Below are 25,681 nucleotides of genomic sequence, written 5' to 3' on the forward strand. Positions count from 1 at the left end.
TTACCTACTGGATCAAAGATTCACTTTGATGACAGATCATCAAAGCTTAAAGTGGATCTTCACTCAAAAGGATCTCAACATGCGCCAAAGAAGGTGGATGCAGACCCTGTAGGAATTTGATTTTGAAATCAAGTACCACCCAAGCAAAGAAAATGTGGTAGTAGATGCCCTCAGCAAGAAAGCCTCCTTGCTTGCAATCATAGTGGTGTCAAATCCATTGATTAATGAAGCAAGAGAGAAGATCATGTAGGATAGATTCTTTGGCCCTATTGCTACCCTACTTATGCAGGAAAGCAAAACTCCTCCCAGGAGTTGAACCGATTTCAAGGGTACATCCTGGATGAAGGAATTATGTAATATAATAGCAGGCTATGCATTTCCAATGATGAGGGGACTAAGGGTCAAATTTTGAATGAAGCCCATGATAGCCTTATAGCAGGACATCCAGGTTTCATCAAGACCTACATATCTGTAAAGAAAAGCTTCTTTTGGCCTGGACTAAAAAAGGATGTACTTAATCATGTAGGTCAATCATGCCTGATATGTTAGAAAGTCAAAGCCGAGAGAGTAAAAATGCCTGGAAACTTACATCCATTAGACATCCCCCAGATGAAGTGGGAATGTATCAGTATGGATTTTATTACTGGACTACCTTCAGTGCAATCAGGTTACAACTCCATCTTCGTGGTAGTTGACAGACTAACCAAAGTTGCCCATCTGATTCCAGTAAAAGAAACCTACACTGCAGTAGATGTGGCCAGAGTGTTCCTCAAGGAAATCTTCAGATTGCATGGCCTACCCAGGAGAATAGTAATAAGTGATCGAGATACCAAATTCACGTCAAGATTCTGGATTGCATTCTTCGAAGCAGTAGGAACTTTCTTGGATCTCAGCACAACTTACCCCCCAAGACCGATGGTCAAACAGAAAGAGCGAACCAAGTAATCAAAGATATACTTCGGTCAAACTGTGGGTGGCAGGGAACCCAAGAAGCAACTAAGCTATCTGCACCTTGTCGAATTCGCCTACAATGTGTCTTATCACCCAAGTATCGGGATGAGCCCTTTCAAAGCTCTGTATGGACAAGATTGCTTAACACCATTAACTTAGTCCGACCCATTGATTAGGGTCGAGATGTCCAGATAGATGCTTGATGACATGGAGCAACAGATGCAGTCAATCCGCAAGGATATAAAAGCTGCCCAGGATAGACAGAAGCCATATGCAGATAAGAAGAGGTCAGACAAAAAATTCGAAGAAGCAGATATGGTCTTCATTCGAGTACGCCCCAAAAGAAGTTCTCTATCTCTTGGGAAGTACAAGAAGTTATCCCCCAGATTCTGTGGGCCATATCTGATTACAAAGAAAGTAGGTGACTTAGCCTATGAACTTCTTCTACCTCCTCATCTCAAAGTACATAATGTATTATTTCATGTCAGCCTACTTAAGAAGTATGTACCGAGCCCGAATCATGTGCTTAATGAGAACTCTTAACTTCTTCAACCCAAGGACAGATGGAACTCTAACTTGAAGAAATCCTTGATGTTCGAGAGAAGGTTCTCAGGAACAGAATTTTCAGAGAAAATTTTAGTCAAATGGAAGTTCTATCCTTTTGATAATGCCACCTCGGAGAAAGAAGCCGAACTGATGCGGGATTGCCCCCAGTTTGCAAGATGAGGACATCTCGTGTTTTTCAAGTGGGAGAGAATGTAAGATTCCTTCCTAGCCCTCAAGATGTCCAGTTTCTTCCCCTGTAATCAATCCCCTTTTCAAAATAATAGAACTTGTTTCTACCTGTTTTGACCTAGAGAGGGAAAATGTTCTAGAGAGAGGTAATTCAATTTTTAGATATCTTTAGATGGAAAAATATCCCTTCTTATTAGAATAAATTCCCCCGAAATAGAAATTTAAAAAGAAATTCCTAAGGTACATTAGAAATAAATTATAATGTGCACAAAAAACCTAAGCCTAAGGGTCCAGACTTTCTAAAAATTTTGGATTAAGGTTATTATCGACCAATAAGATTAATCCAAATGTAGGGAGGAGATAAATTGAAGAATAAAAGAAAAACCCTCCCAAAAATAAGTAAATGCTCACAAAAGAAAAGAGTAAAAAACCTGAATTTTGACACCTCAGAGTGGGGATCTCCCCTCATGAAGTAGGTGCCTTTTTTCTCATCATTACCCCCAATTTTTAATCAATAATATGAGATATATTATCTCTCCTCTCTCCTATTTCAAAACTAGCTCCAAAAAGTAAGCTGAACCGACCCAAAAATGGTCAAAAATTGACTCAACTGATCTGGAAAATTCTAGAATCAGTTTGCTTGGCTAGAGGCTCACTTTTTCCTATAAATAGAAGCCTCCCCTTTGTAAAAGCTAAATGGTGTTTATGCACTGTTACTCTACTCCTGTTCTGAGTCATCGATATTGGATTTCTTAATAATTCAATTGTTTTTGGCCTAATCCTCTCTAAAGTGAATTGGTGGCCACTCTTGCTTCGAACAAGAGTAGAACCCTCACCCTCAATCCCTCAAGCCAAAGGAGAGCTTTCAAGCTCCATGTAAGCTAATTTTCTTACTTATTTATAAATTTTAAATCTATGGTTTTCTTGATTTTTATGTTTTGTAGTTAATTGAATTAAATTCAAATGCTATGCCTTGATGAAAAGGCCACCCCCTTCTCTTCTTTACATTCCAGCCTTTCTTAATCCTAGAAAGATTAACTAAGGGATTAATTAAACTCTTCTTATTGTTTACCCTCTTGAATTTAGAAAATTTTGTAGATTAGAGTTCTATGAATCTAATTTGGGTTAATTTAAGTTAAATAAAGAATGAAAAAAATGAGAAATGGTCAGCCATACAAAGGAGGTTATGGCAAAAGTTTCTAGAATTTTGTGAAAAAGAAAGTTTGTTTTTATGTTATTCCAAAAGAGTAATTCCTACCATTTTTGCATCTAAAAGAAATATTCTAATTACTCCATGTACATATTCACCTATGAATATGCATGGATATCACTGATATTAATTATTAAATTTGATTTTTATGCATAGAAAGATGCATAAAGGATATTTTTTATTATAAAAGTGTTATTCTTATTAAATTTAATTTCTATGCATAGAAAGATGCATAATGGATTTTTTTAATTATAAAAGTGTTATTCCCATTGAAATTGATTTTTATGCATAGAAAGATGCATAATGGAATTTTTTTAATTATAAAAGTATTATTCTAATTAAATTTAATTTTTATGCATAGAAAGATGCATAAAGAAAATTTTTTATTACAAAAGTGTTATTCTTATTAAAATTGATTTTTATGCATAGAAAGATGCATAAAGGAATTTTTTTAATTATAAAAGTGTTATCCTTATTAAATTTAATTTCTATGCATAGAAAGATGCATAATGGAATTTTTTTTATTATAAAAGTGTTATTCCCATTGAAGTTGATTTTTATGCATAAATAGATGCATAAAGAATTTTTATATCAAAAATTAGAATTCTCTTAAATTCTATGTTTAAATTCTTGAGTATTTGATAAATGAATAATTAAATACTCTAAAGAGAAATTTCTATCGTTTTATATTAACATAGATTGTAAAAAGAAAATTCAAAAAATCTATCGAGATCGAAATATTCAGATAAATGATTAATTTATTCCTCATTAGAATTCATAACTAATTTAGAAATCAGTTAAGTTAATACTCAAAGAAAGAAATTCAGTAAAATAGTAACTGAATTATCAAACCTTTTCGAGAAAGATAGTTCAGGAAAAATTTTATCCGACTCGAACCGTGAATCAGACTATGACCAAGACCAAACTCTTCCGTCCATTTCGAGAGGAAAGAAGGTGTGACCAGTTTAGAAATATATACTCAAAACTCCCACCAAATCTGAAACTAAGTTTGAGACCCTTCGAATTGATTTATGGATCAAGGTTACAGAATTCGAGGAATTCTGGTATGAAATTCAAAATTCTGTTCAAGAAGTTTTGGGGATACTGATTCAAGAAATACTCATTGTATTCGAAAGAAAATCAAACTGAAAACTTGCATAAAAACCCTGTTTTCTTAAAGGACTGTCTTACGCCAGAATGCTAGAGGGAGCATTTGGTATATGTTTTTCTAAGGGAAGTTCGGTTGCAAAACAGCTGGTGGGGAGTGTTCAAAGGACGGCTCACACAGCAAAGCCTGCCCAGGTCTTAACCAGCCTCGGTATGGTTGAAAAATGGTGTGCTTCTGGTACGATGGGCGAGGGCCGACAAAGTGGTCCCTGAGTGAAGTGCCAGGACACCTAAGGAGGATCCTGGAGGGTTCTCACCAGGCGATGCACGGGCTCGCGGTGCCTAGGACACCCATGCGTATGTCGTGGAAGATATGTATGATGGACAAAATGATTATTGTAATCTATTACTGGATCTCCTTGCTGACTAGTGGGTCTTAACGGAGAGTCCAGAGTGATACTATTTTTTGAGAAACAAGGGACTGGATGGAAATTTTGAGTTATGATATCTGTAACCAATAACTGTTTGTCAATGGATTATTTTATATGTTAAAGTTTTAAAGAGGAGTGTGTGCATATCTGTATTCGAAAGCAAAAGTTAAGAAAGGCATTCAATTATGGATGGGTGAGTAATTGTCTGGTTCTACCGATTCGAGTGGTTGGGGGTGATGGAACCCATGGGCTGGAATTAGTGGAGTTTTAATAATTAAATTGAAATAATAGGAATACGCTTTGAATTCGAGTAGTTAAATAAAACCCTAAAGAATTTCTCAAATGAGTAGATAACGGTTGTGCGTGATTTCCGTTAGGAAAAAAGTGTTGATTTCCTCAAACGATTAGATCAACGGCTGTGCCTGATTTCGCTTAGGAAAAAGCGTTGATTTCTTCAAATAATGTCAATGATAGTTTTCCTTCTATCTGGTTTAATAAGGTGAAGGATAGTTTAATCTCTTGGACCCGTTAAAAAATTTGTTAAGAAAATCAAAAAGGTGGAATCGTCCCCGTTTTCTAGGCAAGGAAAATTTTCTCGGTTTCGGTTTCGGAATGACCACCAGATTAGTCTCGTGTTCGGACATTCGAGGGCGAGGCCCTGAGTGGGAAACCCTGCTCCGCGCAAGAGGAAGCTACTTCCGCTGCTAGTAGAGCAACCGGGAATCCGGTGTGCGAAGGGGACAGAGGGGTCTCACAGCCTAATTTATTATAAAACATACAGCATAAAAGGATAAGTGAAAGTAAGTGTGTTTATCTTTGTCTCCTGCTTACTTTACAAAAGTGACTCCCCTTTAAGGGCCCTTAGAATATCCCACCCTCTCCCTAATGAGTGACTCTTGGGGCATTCATCAGTGGAAGTGTGATTCAAGCTTGATGCAAGAAAGAAATAAAATCTTTGCCCATCTGGTAATAGTAGCACACATTATGGAAGTATTTGCTACCTCAAAGGCAACCAAACTATGTGCTTTGAGAAATAAGGGGGATGGTCAAAGGTAGTTCCTTTTAGGTGGATATGCTCAAAAATATTCTCCTCAATGCATTATAGAGCTTGCCCCTCCTCATATAATCACTGGAAGTGATGATCCCTTCATGTCTTCTTTGGAGCTACACCCCCTCAACAATACTTGTGGACCTCCCAAAGTGCTCTCCTCACAAGCATTAATGAATTATGGGACCACAAACAATTCTCATGATTTGAGTTGTGTTCAACTTTCCCTCTCCCCATCAAGGGTTTGAGGTAAATTTAAAATAGGGTTTAGTCTTGGCTTACAAAATTCTTATATTTTGAGTTTTAGTCCAACAACTTTGTTTGCAAAGGTTTTATATGGTTGAGTGGTTTGAAAAGGGCGGTTGAAAATTAAGCATCTCAGTGGATAACGGTATACCATTAAAAGCTACCCTTATTTTGTAGGATTTTGTTTTTCTACGAGAGGTCCCCTCGCGCCCCTTTATTTTTACTCGAGTTGTGACCGGTCATCACCGGAATCAGTGGTTGGATGGTAGGCTTGGGCCTTGGCCCTTGGGTTGCGTAGAGCCTACTTTAGGGCAATTTATACGTTGACTAGGGCAATTTATACGTTGACTGCCGACGTTCAGATGGATCATGCCGACAAACGTGTAAATTCAAAAGGTTCCTCTAATCACGAGAGCTGCGCTGCATAAAAGTCTAAAGCAAGCCCACGTTACTAGTTTTGGTATTACTTTTCTTCCCACCAACCGCTTCCCTTCACGCACTCCTTTTCCTTATAATACACGCTTGCGGCTTAAGCACACTATTGTGTAAGTATTGAGCGCCCCTCCCCTCTCTCCCACACACATGCACAGGCGTATTGTGGTGTATGTAAGCGCTCTCTCTCTCTCTCATAACACACATTGTTGCCCACTCCTCTCTCTCTCTCTCTCTCTAAGCGCTCTCTCTCTCTCTCTCTCTCTCTCTCTCTCTCTCACTCTTTCACACTCTCTCTCTCACACAAACACACACACATAGCACACGCCCAGGCACATTGTGTAACCCCCTTACCCCCTTCCCCCCTTTGAGTTTGCAGCCCTTCCCGCCGCAATAGAGACAGGCATACTTCCCCCGCCCTCAGTATAGAGACCCTCATAAATGGCTCTTACTTGCTACATCAGTTTATAAATATATAGTTAGTTACCTTCTCACTCAATTGACGCACTGCAACTACCTTATGTGGCAGATGCATGAATTCAAGGGTTTTGCACATGGTGTTTGAGAGAGCTTGGGAAACATGCCTTTTACAAGGTCTTGGGTCTTATTTGCCACCGTCTTCCTTAGCCTCATGAGCTTGCTTTGTGGGGTGGCCTCTGCAAAAAAAGAAGAGGAATGCTCTGTTCTTCTCCGAGTACTCAGGCAATCAAATTTCTCCACCAACTGCAATTGCCAACAGCTCAGCTTACAGTTTGTGTCTTGCAAAGACAACTGCAGCCAGGAGCATCATTTTGTGAGCTGCACAGGCAGGTTCATATCCGAGCTTCACTTGAGCAATATGAGCCTAAGCGGGAACATCAAATGGGTAGGATCTCTTAAGCAGCTCACATATCTTGATTTGTCTCTAAATAACATGAATGGCAGCATACCTTCTACAATCTGGAGCTTAGCAAACCTCAGCCACCTTAATATTTCCTCAAATAAATTGAATGGGCATGTCAAATACAATTTCAGCAATTCAAATCAGTATCCTTTGGAGACCCTTGATTTTTCTTCTAACCAAATAGAAGGTCCCTTGCCTCATAATCTGTGCACTCGCTTCCCAAATCTAACCCAGGTGATTATAAGTTCCAACAGCATAAGCTCAGCTAACCTCTCCATGTGTGAGAAATTAGAGAATTTGGATGCCTCTTTCAACAGGTTGCAAGGGTTTCTACTTGAAGATATCAGAAGCAAAAGCTCGTTGAGGGTTATTGATCTGAAAAACAATAAATTGAATGGCTCTGTACCAAGTCTCAAGGGGCTGGTTAATCTTGGTTATCTGGACTTGTCTTTCAACAATTTTAGTGGCAAATTTGGAGAAAACCAAGAGCTTCGATCCAATATATCAAAGCTCAATGTTTCCCATAACGATTTACAGGTGAATTTGAGCGCATTCATAATCAAGAAATTTGGGCTATATGCTTTCTGGCCTAATAGTGCTTGTACAGAGTGCTTTCCTCCATCTCCATCTCTGGCGGCCGGTACTGATCGCCTTCCTAGCTCCCGTGTGAATCTTGGAGTCGCCGCCATTGCTGGCATTGCTGTCGGCGCCACCGTCGGAATGCTTCTGATAGCAGCCCTGTCTTCAGTTTTGATCCGGAGGAGGAGACGCAAAATGACGTGGGCTATTAGCAAGCCGCCGTCGCCGCTTCCGCTGCCGTTCAAGCCCGTGCCGGAGATTGGTCCATTCTCCTTCGAAGCCCGTTCCGGCACGTGGGTGGCGGACGTGCACGATCCGACGGTGGTGGGCGTAGTGATCTTCGAGAAGCCGCTGCTAAATCTCACGTTCTCGGATCTGCTGCAGGCGACAGCGTCGTTCGACAGAGAGTCGGAGGTGGGTGATGGATCTGGCCTGGTCTACAAGTGCGTGCTGCCGGGAGTGTTGGAAAATGAGGCAGTGGCCATCAAAGTGCTTGAAGAAGGGCGGCGATTGGAGGCGGAGGAGGCTGAGAAGGCGTTTACGGCAATGGGCAAGGTGAAGCACGAAAATCTGGTACCTTTACTGGGCTTCTGTATAGTGGGTGAAGAAAAACTGCTCATATACAAGCATATCGAGGGGGGTAGCCTAGAAGATCTACTGCATGAGGTGCCGGAAGGAGGACAGCTGGAGTCGACGGAAGATTGGAGCAATATGGATTCATGGGATGATCGAGAGAGAATAGGTCAGGATCAGTGTGTGGTTAAGATCAGCAAGCTCATTTGGGAAGACAGGGTAAAGGTTGCGCTGGGGATTGCCAGAGCATTGGCTTATTTGCATAACGGATGTTCACAGCAGATAATTCACGGTGCCGTAAGCTCAACTTGCATACTGTTGGATGCCGGAAATGAGGGTAGGCTGGCCAACTACGGCGGCGGTTGGGGCCTGCGGAGGCAGTTAACGCCAGGCTACGTAGCGCCGGAGTGCTGCAACGGGCAGAACCACCGCACCGTAACGGTCAAGTCGGACGTCTACAGCATCGGCGTCGTGCTCATGGAGCTGGCGACGGGTAGGCGCGTCCTGGGCAACTACGCTCCTGGATGCTCCAACTTGGTGGAGTGGGTCCGGCTGCTTATGAAAGAGAAGCGGGCACAGCGGGCAGTGGATCCGGGCCTGCCCGAGCGCACCCACGTCCACGTCGTTGACGTGATCAAGATGGCGTATCTTTGCACCGCCGATACCGCCGCCAAGCGCCCCTCCATGCAGCAAGTTGTCGGCCTCCTCAAGGATCTTGCCCCCCACTGATTTATTTCCTCCTGTACAAAAATATTAAATATTCAACGAATTTAGTCCATTAACACCATGCGCGTGTTGACACTGTTATAACAATTCAACATCACATGCATATTTGACTCTATCTCCTGCCAAGTTACCGGCTTCCAAAAGAGAGTGGACGTCCGAGTCCCGAACGGATTCACCAAAAGGCTTGCAATAAATATTCTAAGCAGTTTCTTGTTTTATAAATCTACATAAAGTAGTAAGCATTATTAAATCCATAACACTTCATCCTAAACTAGTTGGTATGTAAAATGCTTGATTTGTTTTTTATCAGCATTGTGTGTGTGTGTGTGTCTCTCTGTGTGAGAGAGAGAGAGAGAGAATATTCCTCTCTAGTGTGTGATTTCAGCATTACATTGTCTTTTCACCATTAGGCCTGAAAGAAAGTGAAGCAAATAGAAAACATAGATGTAGGCCCAAGTACAAGACCTGTAAATGCTGGAAACTGATGTTTATTTTGCTGAAAATTGAGTGCCTATCTTAAAACAAATGATTATTGATAGAGTTACTCACTCCTTAAGGAAAGATACCATCACTTTCAAATGTCCAAGGTTGTAACACTATCAATATAGACCTAAAACCTAATTCAAAGTGGAAACACTAATGTTGCCCAATTTAATGCTTAGTCAAGTGTAGTTTTCTATCAAGAAATGGGTATACACCAATGTGAACAAGGTGAAACTTCAAACTTACCATTTATGAAGATTGTGTTTCCTAATGTGGGAACATCAACACAGAAAGACTATGGTGTAAGAAAACACAATAGTGGAAGCATGATCTTCAAAATACAAAGGACTGAATTGCAAAAACAAGTGGGAGGTAAACAATATTACTGCTTGTAAACTTTGATTTACAAATTGATGGTTGTCCGCCCAACCATGTGCTCCAGGTAAGGAGCTTTGATGGCCATTTAGACACACTCTTGCTGCATAGGATGTCTTTCTTACAAGAGTGCTTAAACACAATGAACTTGATGATGAGCATAAGCTACCAAACTACTATATATATAGTGTTGAAAGTTGGCATAGACGTAGGTCGACCATGTTGAAATATACAAGTGAATAGGGTGTGTGCGGGAACAAGCCCTTAGCAAGAGGCTGTAAAAGAGAATCTGTAAATGAGTGAGAAGCTGTGAAAAGGTGAGAAGTATCTACTGGGAGAGAATAAAGGGTAGCATGAGAAGATTTAGGAGGTGTGGAGATATTCTGGGAAGAGATGGAGAGAATCAAGCAAAAGAGGTGGAGTGAATCAAGGAGAGATCAGTGGGATTAGAGGCTTGGATGTAAACTCTATAAATTGAGGCATTGGCCTAATGAGAATTTGTTGGTTTTTTATTATCCATGCCTACATTAAGCTATTAGTTAATTGCTCACTAATTATGTCTTGATTATTATCTAATCTCTTTTCTAATGATGTTGATTCTAGCATTTGATCCACCATAGCTCATCGCATTGCTGCAAATTTAACATGGTATCAGAGCCTAGCTTAGAATCCATCAAATTTATGAGCCCATTATCTTGCTAATCAGCTAGCTAATGAGGATTAGTAGATAATCAAGTTTTTTAACCTCTTTTTTCAAAGAGCTTCTATACCCCCAGCTAGTGGAGGGGCTTGATCTCCCTCCATGCTTAACAATAGGCTTCAAGCCTTTAGCCACACATAGCCATACCCCTTGTGCTTTAGCCCATCTAAACAAAACGTCAAACCGCCGTGTAGATACAATGTGTCGAGTTCCTCTTGGCCCCAGGGGCTTTCAAGGGTGCTCTACAAGCTGGTGAAGACAAATTTTGATTTCATCAAGTCTTCAGTGACTTTGGTAAAACAGAGAGATTAAGCATTCAATGTTTGGTCAAATCTTGTGTTTCTTGGCTTAATCCTCTACTACTAGACTAATTGCTATTGATGGCTTTGAAAGGAGTTGAGCTCATTTGAACTTTAAGGCCCTAGATCTGGACTCCCCGCATACTCTGTTTTTTGCACACAAAACAGAGGATTATTTTGCTAATCAGTGACTAATCAGCACACTAATCACTGTATTTTGGTGCAATTGAGGGTTCAAATTAACCATTGGGTATCTGGTACAGATCCCTATAACTTCATATTACAATTCGGAGGTGGTTTGATACTCCAACCATTCAGTACAGATTTGTTACCCTTTGTTTTATGTAATTTCTAGTGAATTTATGCTGATAAATCTGTTGTAATCATCACTTAAACACCAGATTGAGTTGTAAAAGGGTATACACTGCCCTTGAATATTGAAATTGGCTCAAGAGGTAAGACCCCCTTCACATCATCATGAGCATGGCACAAGAAATAGCCAAATTTAATGGGGAGCAGTTTTATACATGAAATTGGATCAAGAGGTAAGACCCCCTTCACATCATCATGAGCATGGCACAAGAGATAGGCAAATTTAATGGGGAGCAGTTTTATACATGGCAAACAAAAACCATGTATTTGCTCATGAGGAAAAATCTGTGGTGGGGGCTAGTTGACGAAAGAGATGAATGCCCAGAGGTGAGTGGGGAAAATGAGTGGAAGAGCAGAAATGAGAAAGCATTAGGACTTATCGCACTCAGTTTAAATGATGAAATCATTCATCACATCACATGGATACAATGGGCAAAAGATGCATGGGATGAACTCAATAAATTATTTGGCACTCAAGCAAAAAATTCAAAGATAAATCTGTTAATGCAATTCTATAAACTGGATATGAAGGAAAGTGAACCTTTAATCACACACTTAAACAAATATAAAAGCATTAAGCAACAACTGGCAGCCATTGGCAAAAAGGTAGAAGATGATGAGGCACTAGCAATGCTTCTGAAGAGTGTGGACAAAGGTGAATATGAAAACATTGTAGCAACATTAAAGAATGTACCTGAATTGAAGCTGCACGAGATAGGGGTTGCAAGATCAGGGTGTCTAGTTTTATCCAGTTTATGCGCTAGACTGGGACAATACTTGGAGAGAAAATTTGGGCGGGCAAGGTACTTCAAATGAGATCAAGAAACTAATAGAAACTACACATGCACTCAAATTAACCCAATATAACTTAAATTAATATAAACTAGTATAATTAATTAAAATTAATAAAAAATATGATGAAATGATTAAAAAATGATCTTTCCATACTAAAAGTGATCCAATTTTTTTTCATAGATGTACCATTACAAGTACACTAGTGCCTATAGGTTCTAGATGATTTACATCAAAAATGTAATTTTACTAATTAGATTAATAATATTTACAGGCCGTCTAACTGCTTGGAAGAATTTTGGAAAAGAGATCATTAAAAATCCAACCATTGGATTTGCAATTTTGACTCACCACCACATTCTACTAATGTCTCAATATGTACCACTCTTTTGATCCACAAGATTGAGCATTTTAAGTGGTAGTTATTGTGGGTACAAAAAGTGGCATATATTATAACACTTTAAAGACCTTGAAATATTTAAAGAAAATAGAAAAATAGCTTAAAATTTTCTCAAAAAATCAAGTTAAGCTCCATATTATATGTAGATCTAAGATCCAAAGTGGGAATCTTATATGCGTTTATATATAAAAGATATTAGTGTTTTACGGAATCATTCCAAATTTAGGACAGGGTGTATTCATTGACTTTGTACCTAAGGAAATGAGGGCTTTCGACTATTTGATGCTTAATCATTCCAAATTTAGGACAAGGTGTATTCATTGACTTTGTACCTAAGGAAATGGACTTTCGACTATCTAATGCTTAATCCAATTATGCAACTATATTCCCAACTTTGCATGTGATGATGTTTCAACAAAAGAACTTGAGAGGAATTTCCTTCATTAGATAGGAAAGATTAGCCACTAAAGGTTTAAAAAATGCATGTTTTGTTACTGCCTGAGTGGAGAAAACTGGGCATCCTAGTCCTTCAACCACCCATAGAAGGAGCTCTACTAGAGCAAGAGACCAGGGTCAAAGAGAAGAAATGGTTGGACTCAACAGTTGGAGAAGAAAAAGCATTCTTCACCCGAGAAGGATTCTCTTGAGGACGAGGACCAGGAAGAGGCAAAGTAGGAGAAAGGACCTTCACTTGCCACAACTGTGGAAAGCCAGGACACATGGCAAGAGACTGCTACAACAATCCCAGTGGAGAAGGAACGACATCGACAAACTGCATGGAGGCTCCTAAGGAAGTGGAGTCAGATCATCTTTTTTGAGAGAGAGAGAAAGAGAGAAACCCCACAACCCAATGTAACCTGCCCCAACAGAGTAAAACCACCTCTGAGCTACCGATGATGTAGGCCATGTGGTAGATGTATGTGTGAGCACTTTAGTCAAAGTCACGGGCACTTGTAGTAGCCTTGGACACATAGAGAGAGACACAGTGTCAAGGACTATGAGTTTAGGGACTTGAGGCACTGGTCGGACTACCAACAAGTAACAGGGAAACTTGGTATAGGGTCTAGGTGTGCTAGGATTATTCACTTGAGGGGAGGTGTTGAAATATACAAGTGAATAGGGTGTGTGCGGGAACAAGCCCTTAGCAAGAGGCTGTAAAAGAGAATCTGTAAATGAGTGAGAAGCTATAAAAGGTGAGAAGTATCTACTGGGAGAGAATAAAGGGTAGCATGAGAAGATTTAGGAGGTGTGGAGATATTCTAGGAAGAGGTGGAGGTAATCAAGCAAAAGAGGTGGAGTGAATCAAGGAGAGATCAGTGGGATTAGATGCTTGGATGCAAACTCTATAAATTGAGGCATTGGTCTAATGAGAATTTGTTGGTTTTTGATTATCCATGCCTACATTAAGCTATCAGTTAATTGCTCACTAATCATGTCTTAATTATCATCTAATCTCTTTTCTAATGATGTTGATTCTAGCATTTGATCCACCATAGCTCATCACATTGCTGCAAATTTAACAGGCCATGTGGACCAACCCATGACTTGGTCCAAAATGAACAAGCACCCATGTCATTCGACTAGGACCATATTAGACTATAAAAATTTCTTGTAGGAACTAAATGTAACTCCCACATCCATCTGAGATTATATGGACCCTCACAAGCCTCGTAACCTGAGAACAATGTGTTCTTAGTGTGCTATCTAGCACTCACTAATGTGGTCACATGGCCTACTAGGAAGAGTGCCAACCATGCATCATAATCAGAAATTGTCTCCTAACCATTTGGCCACCATAATATCATCTAGAGTCTAAACTCGAAACTATCCCCATAACAACTTCTCCTCTAATATAGGGGGCCTTACAAAATAGGACATATCCATCACCCGAAATTAATAATAGGAGGGTGGAGAATTGAGATAATTTTTTTGCAACATACCCATATTAGACAAAGCAACCACAAGTAGGGTAAGAGAGAAGCCATGATTGTAGAAACTAAAATAACGGGGACGTGTACCATAGTTTACCACAATTTTACAATAGCTTTTTCTCATGTAAGGGGGCTTACAAAGTAGAGCACATCCATCACCAACATTAACAACATGAGGGTGGAGCATTGAACAAATGATTTTCCAACATATGGATCCTAGATACGAAACCACAACTAGGGTATGAAAGACTCCAAGAGTGGTGGCATGTGCCACTTCTACAACGTGCTTATTTTTCCTTTTTGCAACACCATTCTATTGGAGAGTATACTTGCATATGAATTATCTCTTGATTCCATGCTTTCTCAAGAAATCATTGTGAAATCAAAGGAGAAATACTCTCCTCCACAATTTGCTCTCACAGGCATTTTATTTGCATAAGTTTTCTCTTCTCGACAAAGGCTTTAGATCTATGAAAATGCGAAAACACCTCACTTTTCTCCTTTATGAAATAAACCCACACTTTTCTAGTGTAATTCATCAATGAATGTAACCTAATACCTGTAACCTATAATTGTTGCAGTCTTGGTCGGTCCCCATACATATGAATGAATAACATCTCTGGGAAAGCATGTTTTGCCTACTTACCAAGTTGGCATGCTTCACATACTTTATGCATACCCTCACCTTTAAAATTTGGCAAACCTGCACAATATTTTGGGCCTTCATAGATTTTAGTTATTGTATATTCATATGAATCATACTCTTGTGCCATATGTCAACATTTGCAATGACACATGTTCACCTTAGGCATGTTTACACTTATAGTAAATATCGGGCTGCCTTTGTTTTACCTTTACAACCATGTGGCACTAATTTTTGAATTCTTCCACAAAAAAGCCTTGAGGATTGAACCTCACTTGTAGACCTTGCTCAACCATCTGTCCAACAGAAACTAGGTTCTTTGTAAAATTTAAAACACGAAGTACATATGCCAATTACTTCATTTTTCCATCCTAAGATAATAACACTTTACCAACATGTGAAATGGGATGCAAAGTATCATCACTTGTTTAAACATATCCTCATTTTGGCATTTTCAAAGCTTTTCCTCGAAACATTCTTGAGGATTGACTCTCACTTTTGTTGAGATATCGAGCTCGTCTAGTGAGGCGGTGGCCACCCACTGATGACCCACCTGGGGGATAGGCCCCACACTTACACCACTGGCATGGTTGGTGAGATCATGGGAGATATGCAGCCAGTGGGATGACAGGCTGTGTGACAGCCATTCTAGAGACTGGCATAGTTATAGCGCCAGCTCATTTAGTCGGGTTCACACTATAGAGAACCCATGTATGTATTGGTTGAGTACCTTTCATATTATGTGTACTCTTATCTTGTATATGGTGTGTTGAGTGTTGAGTAGAGAAGAAGAAGATTTTCAGCCTCTCACCTTGTGTGTTCTCTATTAGGGTTTTGTGAGTGTGTGTGTGTGCCTGCAAGAGCTCAAGCTCTCCTCCCCCCTGCATCTTTTCATGGTATCAGATCCTGGTTCGTGCTAAGGGCTGAGCTGCAAGCAAGAGAACCACAGGAAGCGGTACGAGGGTAAGAGCTTCAACTACTCTTCCCTATTGTGTTGGTGACTACACCCTTGTCGGGAGCTCTACGGGAGGCACCAGCAAACGATCTCCGATTGAGGAGCTTTCTTCGCGGGAGTGAAGCTATAGGGCAACTATACAGTCCTACGGACTCTAATTTCCGGGCCGAAAACGCGTTTCGGGCGCGTCTGGACCTCCGTTTTTCAGAAAGCGGGCGATTTCGAGCACTGCGGGTAAGTCATCGATTCTCTGCAGAACTCTGTTTTAAGAACTGCAGGAAGACAGATTGACTGTGCAGACACTGTGGGTGCTGCAAAGAGGTCTACAGTTGCCATTGGGTGTATGTATGCACATTGAAGTCACTGGTTGTGACATTTGAGAGTACTACAGTACCGCTGTGCAGAAAATACAGCATTTGTGCAGGAAAACCAGAGTGCAGGTCCTGGTAAAATTGTGTGTTTGGCAAGATGTCTAATGATGGCATAACACAGATTGTGGCTGAGAAGCTTGACAAGAATAACTTCCATGCTTGGAGGTTCAGGTTGACGAATTTCCTGATGGGAAAAGGCTATTGGGACTACATAGAAGGTGAGCATGAAGAGGCACCGGAGATACCGGATATAAATCCGATTGCTGCAGATGTGAAAGAGTTTAAAGACTGGAACCAAGGAGCCAGGAAGGTTATGTATTGGCTTTCCATTAGTATACAGGACACCATGATTGGGCACATTCAGGATGCCAAGTCCCCCAAGGAGGCGTGGGACACCTTGGTAAAGCTTTATGAAACAAATACCAAGGCACGTAAGATACAGTTGAAGAATGAACTTCATACTGTGGAGAAAAAGAGCATGTCTGTGAATGACTATGCATTGAAGATAAAGGGTATTGTGGAATCCCTTGCATCTATTGGTGTTTCAGTAGATGATGATGACAAGGTGGAAGTCTGTCTACGTGTTCTCGGGCCACAATACAAGGCGTTTAAGACGTCTATTCAAACTCGGGAAAACATTCCCAACTTTACAGATTTGGTGTCTATGCTGATTATCGAAGAGAAGAACTTGGGTGAAGACCAACAGTCTTCACAAAGCAAAAACAGTTCAGAGCAACAGGCCTTCTACACGAGTTCAGGAAGAGGACGAGGTAGAGGAGGCCATGGACGCGGTCAAGGAGGTGGCCGAACAGGTAATCAGAATTATGGCCAGCAGCAGCAGCAACAACAACAGTCCCAGAATCAACAACAACAACAACACGCAGGTGAAAGAGGCAAATTCAGAGGCAGGGGGAGTCAAAGAGGCCGTGGAAATTGGCAAAGGCAGTACAATGATGCACGTGAATGCTATTATTGTGGTAAGCCTGGACATGTGCAGGCAGAATGTTATAAAAAGCAGGCTGACATGCAAAATGGGAAAGTGCAGCAAAACAACTATGCATCCTCAAGCAGAAATAATGAGGATAATGAGAGGTTGTTTGTTATGCAGCATGTCGTGAATGCCATGTCTGAAAATGTTGATGCAGCACAAAAAGATAATGTATGGTATGTGGATTCAGGCGCTTCAAACCATATGACGAGTCATGGGGAGTGGTTCAAGGAGATGAAAAACCCGGAAAGACTAGGTTTTGTGGAAACAGGGGATGACACTGCTCATCCAATTGCCCACGTTGGAGATGTGCCATTGTCTATGCAGGATGGCAAAGTGAAGTACCTTGCAGATGTACTTCATGTACCGAACATAACAAAGAATCTGGTTTCAGTTGGCCAGATGATTGAGCAGGGTTTGCAGGTTCGGTTTAACCCTGATGGGTGTTATGTTGAAGATTTCAAAGACAAGTGCAGGTTGGTTGCAAAAGGCAATAGAGTGGGCAGAATGTTTACGTTGAATGTAGACATGCCTGAAATGAGTGCTGCGATGTTTGCAAATGGTTCAGGAGTTGTTGCAGACACAGACATATGGCATAAAAGAATTGGACATGTAAATGTGCAGAGATTGAAGTCTATGCAGACGAAAGGAATTGTGACAGGGCTGCCAAAATTTAAAGTGGAAGGTATGCAGAAAATATGTGAAGCATGCCAATTTGGGAAGCAAACAAAGCATGTGTTTCCACGTAACAGATATGTGAGCAGAAATGCACTAGATGTTGTGCATTCAGATGTATGGGGTCCTACGAAGACCGTGTCTATGGGAGGCTGCAGGTACTATGTCACTTTCATTGATGACCACACAAGAAAAGTGTGGGTATATTTCATGAAGGAGAAGAGTGAGGTGTTCACTCACTTTCAGAATTTCAGAGTTTTGGTTGAAAAACAAACAGGGAAATATGTAAAGTGCCTAAGGTCAGATGGAGGGGGAGAATACTTCTCCAATGAGTTCTCTGAATTCTTGAAGAAGAATGGTATTCGGAGACAGTTCACATGCAGATATACTCCGCAGCAAAATGGAGTTGCTGAGCGGAAAAACAGGCACATTGCTGAGATTGCGCGAGCATTGATGGAAGAGAAGAATATGCCGCATTGCTATTGGGCTGAGGCTGTTTCTACAGCAGTATACATCATGAACAGGACTCCAACTGCAGCCATACATGATGTAACTCCAGAGAAGAGGTTTACTGGCAGAAAACCAGATTTATCTCATCTGAAAGTCTTTGGATGCATTGCATATGTGCATGTGCCAGATGAGCTGAGAACTAAGCTGGATCCGAAAGCTGAAAAATGTGTGTTTATTGGATATTCCCTTGAGCAAAAGGGATACAGGTGTTATAACCTTGCTACACGTGAGTTGAGGGTAAGCAGGGATGTTGTATTTGATGAGATGAGCAGCTGGTATGCTGCTGAAAAAGAAGCTGTTGGGGCTGATTTGAGTGGAAGTGTGGTTGCACAGAATGCAGGTCAGAGCAATCACAGTCTTTGAGTGGACCAAGAGAGTCCTCATCTAGTGGGTCTGTTTTGATAGACCATGGAGTGGCAGGCTGCGTCATAATACCAGCCCTGCAAATGTGATTACTACATCACGTAAAGAAAAAGAGAAAGTGGTTGAGCCCCTTGGTATGCCTGACATTTCTGCAGGACATTCTCATGTTGATGGAGAGTCTAGTGGCTCAGATATGAGCCTTGATGAGGAGCTTGGGATCCCAGCTATGAGAACACCTGGTGTAAAGAAGGCTATGGAAGCCATGAATGAAAAGCTGCGAAGATCAGGGAGAGTGAAGAACCCTGTGCAGAGATTTACATATGATGGTTATGTGGCACATCACTATGCATATATGGCAAAGGTTGTGCAGGTTGTTGAGCCCACATGCATTGATGAGGCTGTTGGAAATGTGTGTTGGGAGAAAGCTATGGATGAGGAGATGGATGCACTATATGGAAATGAAACTTGGGACTTAGTGCAATTGCCTGAAGGCAAGAAAGCCATTGGATGCAAGTGGGTGTACAAAGTTAAACATAACAGTGATGGAAGCATAAACAGGTACAAGGCCAGATTGGTAGCCAAAGGATATGCGCAGACATATGGGATTGATTATGAGGAAACTTTCAGCCCAGTTGCCAAGATGGCAACGGTGAGAGTTGTGATAGCAGTGGCTGCGTCAAAGCAATGGTCTTTACATCAGATGGATGTAAAGAATGCATTCTTCAATGGGGATTTGCAAGAAGAGGTGTATATGTTGCAGCCACCTGGTTATGAGGATGTGGGTCACCTCGAGCATGTTTGCAGGTTGAAGAAAGCCTTGTATGGCTTAAAGCAAGCACCAAGAGCATGGTCTGACAAGATTTCTGAATATCTTGTCACTATTGGCTTTCATGTAGCCAATGCAGATTTCTCATTGTATGTGAGACATGGTGATAGAGGAGTTGTGCTTGTTGTCATCTATGTAGATGACTTGATCATTACGGGGGACCATGATGCAGAGATCTTTGATGTAAAGATCTTGCTTAGACAGAAGTTTGAGATGAAGGATCTGGGGGAGCTCAGATATTTCTTGGGCATTGAGGTGATTAGGTCACCACATGGTATTGGATTACTGCAGAGACAGTATGGCTTGGACATGTTGTCCAAGTATGGTATGACAGGCTGTAAGCCTATTTCTGTGCCATTGGATCAGAATGGCAAGTTGAGTGCAGATTCAGGAGAGATCTTGGAGGATCCTACTATGTACAGGAGCATAGTAGGAAGTTTGATCTACATGACGATCACCAGACCAGATTTGAGCTATGCTGTTGGGTTGGTGAGTCAGTTTATGCAGGTTCCACGGAAACCGCATTTGGATGCAGTGAGACGCATACTGAGGTATGTGAAGTCTACTTTACATTGTGGACTATTCTATGAGACTGGGACAGAGATATGTGTACATGGGTACACAGATGCTGATTGGGCTGGTAGTATCTCAGACAGAAGATCTACCAGTGGCTTTATGTTTTCTTTGGGGAGTGCTGCTGTTACTTGGAGCAACAAGAAGCAGCCTACGGTTGCTCTATCCAGTACAGAGGCCGAGTATAGAGGAGCTGCTATGGCAGCATGTGAGGTAGCTTGGTTGAGAAAGCTACTTGCAGATTTGGGTCTATCAGTGGATAGACAAGTTGTCATTTTCTGTGACAACATTAGCAGTATACAGTTGGCCAGGAACCCAGTATTTCATGCTCGTACGAAGCACATAGAGGTCCACTACCACTTCGTCAGAGAGAAGGTCTTGGCAGGAGACCTTGACCTTGTCTATGTCAGCACAGAGGATCAGGTAGCTGACATCTTCACCAAAGCATTGGGTACAGAGAAGCTCCGCAGATTCAGGGCTTCGCTTGGTGTACATGAGATGGAGTTGAGCTCGAGGGGGAGTGTTGAGATATCGAGCTCGTCTAGTGAGGCGGTGGCCACCACTGATGACCCGCCTGGGGGATAGGCCCCACACTTACACCACTGGCATGGTTGGTGAGATCATGGGAGATATGCGGCCAGTGGGATGACAGGCTATGTGACAGCCATTCTAGAGACTGGCATAGTTATAGCGCCAGCTCATTTAGTCGGGTTCACACTATAGAGAACCCGTGTATGTATTGGTTGAGTACCTTTCATATTATGTGTACTCTTATCTTGTATATGGTGTGTTGAGTGTTGAGTAGAGAAGAAGAAGATTTTCAGCCTCTCACCTTGTGTGTTCTCTATTAGGGTTTTGTGAGTGTGTGTGTGTGCTTGCAAGAGCTCAAGCTCTCTTCCCCCCTGCATCTTTTCAACTTTGGAGACCTTGATCAACCATCTATCCAATAGATACTAGATTCTATGTAATATTTGGAATATGAAGTACACCTATCAAGTACATTTTTCCATCCTATATCGACAATGGCACTTTACCAACATGCACGATGGGATGTGTACTATCATCACTTGTTTTCACACATATCCTTGTTTTTTGCATTTTCTACATATCTCCAAACCACTCACCATGACTAGTCATGTGGTTAGAGGTGTCATAATCCACATACCAAATATCTCCCAATCTTGACACATCTCATATGATGGAACTGAGAAATGCTACATCACAAACAATAGTGACATCACCCTATTGTCACCTTGCTATAACTTTTCATTTTTGGTATCATTCTACTTTGTATATGATGGCATATTTATGGACCATCCACACCTTCCACCCCGGTAGCACCTTCACCAATGACGGGTGAGGTGAGGATGTGGCCATTAGGAAAGTGGATATATTAATCATTTTGTAGCTTAACATGGTTTCACCACCTTGCCTACCATAATATGCTTACTCGCTCAAATTGAAAAGATGCAGGGGAGAAGAGAGCTTGAGCTCTCTTCTCCCCTGCATGGAAAGTGGATATATTAATCATTTTGTAGGTTAACATGGTTTCACCACCTTGCCTACCATAATATGCTTACTCGCTCAAATTGAAAAGATGCAGGGGAGAAGAGAGCTTGAGCTCTTGCAAGCACACACACACTCACAAAACCCTAAAAGAGAACACACAAGGTGAGAGGCTGAAAATCTTCTTCTTCTTTACACAACACTCAGCACACCATATACAAAGATAAGAGTACACACAATATGAAAAGGTACTCAACCAAATACATACTAGGGTTCTCTATAGTGTGAACCCAACTAAATGAGCTGGCGCTATAACTATGCTAGTCAGAATGGCTATCACATAGCCTGTCATCCCACTGGCCGCATATCACCCATGATCTCACCAACCATGCCAGTAGTGTAAGTGTGGGACCTATCCCCCAGGGTAATCAGTGTCCACCGCCTCACGACGATGAGCTCGATATCTCAACACTCTCCCTCGAGCTCAACTCCATCTCATGTACACCAAGCGAAGCCCTGAATCTGCGGAGCTTCTCTGTACCCAATGCTTTGGTGAAGATGTCAGCGACCTGATCCTGTGTGCTGACATAAAGAAGGTCAACATATCCTGCCAAAACCTTCTCTCTGAAAAATGATAGTGGACCTCTATATGCTTTGTGCAAGCATGAAAAACTGGGTTCGTGGCCAACTGTATACTGCTAATGTTGTCAGAGAAAATGACAACTTGTCTATCCACTGATAGACCCAAATCTACAAGTAGCTTTCTTAACCAAGCTACCTCACATGCTGCCATAGCAGCACCTCTGTACTCGGCCTCTGCACTGGATAGAGCAACTGCAGGCTGCTTCTTACTGCTCCAAGTCCCAGCAGCACTCCCCAAAGAAAACATGAAGCCACTAGTAGATCTTCTATCTGCGATACTACCAGCCCAATCAGCATTTGTGTACCCATGTACACATATCTCTGTCCCAATTTCATAAAATAGTCCACAATGCAAAGTAGACCTCATATACCTCACTATGCATCTCAATGCATCCAAATGCGGCTTTCGAGGAACCTGCATAAACTTACTCACCAACCCAACATCATAGCTGGTGATCATCATATAGATCAAGCTTCCTACTATGTGCCTATACATAGTAGGATCCTCCAAAATCTCTCCTGAATCTGCACTCAACTTGCCATTCTAATCCAATGGCACTGAGATAGGCTTACAGCCTGTCATACCATACTTGGACAACATGTCCAAGCCATACTGTCTCTATAGTAATCCAATACCATGTGGTGACCTAATCACCTCAATGCCCAAGAAATATCTGAGCTCCCCCAGATCCTTCATCTCAAACTTTTGTCTAAGCAAGATCTTTACATCAAAGATCTCTGCATAGTCCCCCGTAATAATGAGGGCATCTACATAGATGACAACAAGCATAATCCCTCTATCACTGTGTCTCACATACAGTGAGAAATCTGCATTGGCTACATGAAAGCCAATAGTGACAAGATATTCAGAAATCTTGTTAGACCATGCTCTCGGTGCTTGTTTTAAGCTATACAAGGCTTTCTTCAACCTGCAAACATGCTCGAGGCGACTCACATCCTCATAACCAGGTGGCTGCAACGTATACACCTCTTCCTGCAAATCCCCATGCAAGAATGCATTCTTTACATCCATCTGATGTAAAGACCATTGCTTTGACGCAGCCACTACTATCACAACTCTCATTGTTGCCATCTTGGCAATTGGGCTGAAAGTTTCCTCATAATCAATGCCATATGTCTGTGCATATCCTTTGGCTACCAATCTAGACTTGTACCTACTTATGTTTCCATCATCACTGTTATGTTTTACTTTGTACACCCACTTGCATCCAATGGCTTTCTTGCCTTCAGGCAATTGCACTAAATCCCAAGTCTCATTTCCATATAGTGCATCCATCTCCTCATCCATAGCTTTCTCCCAACACACATTTCCAACAGCCTCATCAATGCATGTGGTCAATGCATGTGGGCTCTACAACCTGCACAACTTTTGCCATGTATACATAGTGATGTGCCACATAGCCATCATAGGTAAACCTATGCACATGATTCTTCACTCTCCCAGATCTTCGCGCAGCTTTGCATTCATGGCTTCCATAGCCTTCTTTACACCAGGTGTTCTCACTGGTATCCCAAGATCCTCATCAAGGCGCCACTAGACTCTCCATCAACATGAGAATGCCCTGTAGAAATGTCAGGCATACTGAGGGGCTCAACCACTTTCTCTTTGCCTTTATGTGATATACTAATCACATTTGCAGGACTGGTATTATGACGCAGCCTACCACTCCATGGTATCAACTGAACCACTAGATGAGGACTCTCCTGGTCCACTCAAAGACTGTGATTGCTGTGCAACCACATTTCCACTCACATCAACCCCAGCAGCTTCTTTTTCAGCAGCATACCAACTGCTCATCTCATCAAAAACAACATTCGTGCTTACCCCCTCAACTCACATGTAGCAGGGTTATAACACTTGTATCCCTTTTGCTCAAGGGAGTATCCAATAAACACACATTTTTCAGCTTTTGGATCACGTTTTTTGCCAGTAAACCTCTCCTCTAGAGTTACATCATATATGGCTACAGTTGGAGTCCTGTTTATGATGTAAACTACTGTAGAAACAGCCTCAGCCCAATAGCTATGCGGCATATTCTTCTCTCCCATCAATGCTTGCCGCATCTCAGCAATGTGCCTGTTTTTTTGCTCAGTAACTCCATTTTGCTTCTGCGGAGTGTATCTGTGTCTCCGAATACCATTCTTCTTCAAAAATTCAGAGAACTCATTGGAGAAGTACTCTCCCTCTCCATCTGACCTTAGGCACTTTACATATTTCCCTCTTTGCTTTTCAACCATAACTCTGAAATTCTGAAAATGAGTGAACACCTCACCCTTCTCCTTCATGAAGTATACCCACACTTTCCTTGTGTGGTCATCAATAATTGTCATATAATACCTGTAGCTTCCCATAGACATGGTCTTCGTAGGACCCCATACATTTGAATGCACAACATCTAGTACATTTCTGCTCACATTTCTGTCATGTGGAAATACATGCTTTGTTTGCTTTCCAAATTGGCATGCTTCACATATTTTCTACATACATTCAACTTTAAACTTTGGCAGCCCTGTCATAATTCCTTTAGTCTATGCATAGACTTCATTCTCTGTACATTCAGATGTCCAATTCTTTTATGCCAAATGTCTGTGTCTGCAACAATTCCTGAACCATTTGCAAACATCGTAGCACTCACTTCAGGCATGTTTACATTTAATGTAAACATTCTGCCCACTCTATTGCCTTTTGCAACCAACCTGCACTTGTCTTTAAAATCTTCAACATAACAACCATCAGGATTAAACCGAAACTGCAAACCTGCTCAATCATCTGGCCAACTGAAACAGATTCTTTGTTATGTTCGAAACATGAAGTACATCTGCAAGAAGGTACTTCACTTTGCCATCCTACATAGACAATGGCACATCTCCAACATGGGCGATTGGATGAGCAGTGTCATCCCCTGTTTCCACAAAACCTGGTCTTTCAAGGTTTTTCATCTCCTTGAACCACTCTCCATGACTTATCATGTGGTTCGAAGCACTTAAATCAATATACCATACATCATCTTTATGTGGTGCTTCAACATTTTCAGACATGGCATTAACGACATGCTGCATAAGAAACAACATTTCATTATCCTCATTGTTTTTGCTCGAGGATGCATATAGTTGTTTTGCTGCAATTTCCCATTTTGCATGTCAGCCTACTTCTTATAACAATCTTCCTACACATGTCTAGGCTTACCGCAACAATAAAAGCATCCATGTGTAACATTATGCTGCCTTTGCCAATTTCCACGACCTCTTTGACTCCCCCTCTCTGAATTGGCCTCTTCCACTTGTGTGTTGTTGTTGTTGTGAATTTTGGGACTGTTGTTCTTGCTGCTGCTGGC

The 25,681-nt window shown here is 41.4% G+C and overlaps 1 protein-coding gene across 1 annotated transcript; it reads left to right on the forward strand.

The window, feature by feature from the left end:
- The first annotated feature begins 6,274 nt into the window (after positions 1 to 6,274).
- LOC147616046 (calmodulin-binding receptor kinase CaMRLK-like) lies at positions 6,275 to 9,192 on the forward strand. The gene has a single exon (XM_086778689.1). The coding sequence runs from the start codon at positions 6,741 to 6,743 to the stop codon at positions 8,922 to 8,924; it is 2,184 nt and encodes a 727-aa protein (XP_086634815.1). The 5' UTR covers positions 6,275 to 6,740; the 3' UTR covers positions 8,925 to 9,192.
- Positions 9,193 to 25,681: the final 16,489 nt, after the last annotated feature.

The sequence above is a fragment of the Cibotium barometz genome, chromosome 39 (assembly GCF_041138505.1).
Source record: "Cibotium barometz isolate CiBa-2024 chromosome 39, ASM4113850v1, whole genome shotgun sequence".
NCBI classification, from domain to species: Eukaryota; Viridiplantae; Streptophyta; class Polypodiopsida; order Cyatheales; family Cibotiaceae; genus Cibotium; species Cibotium barometz.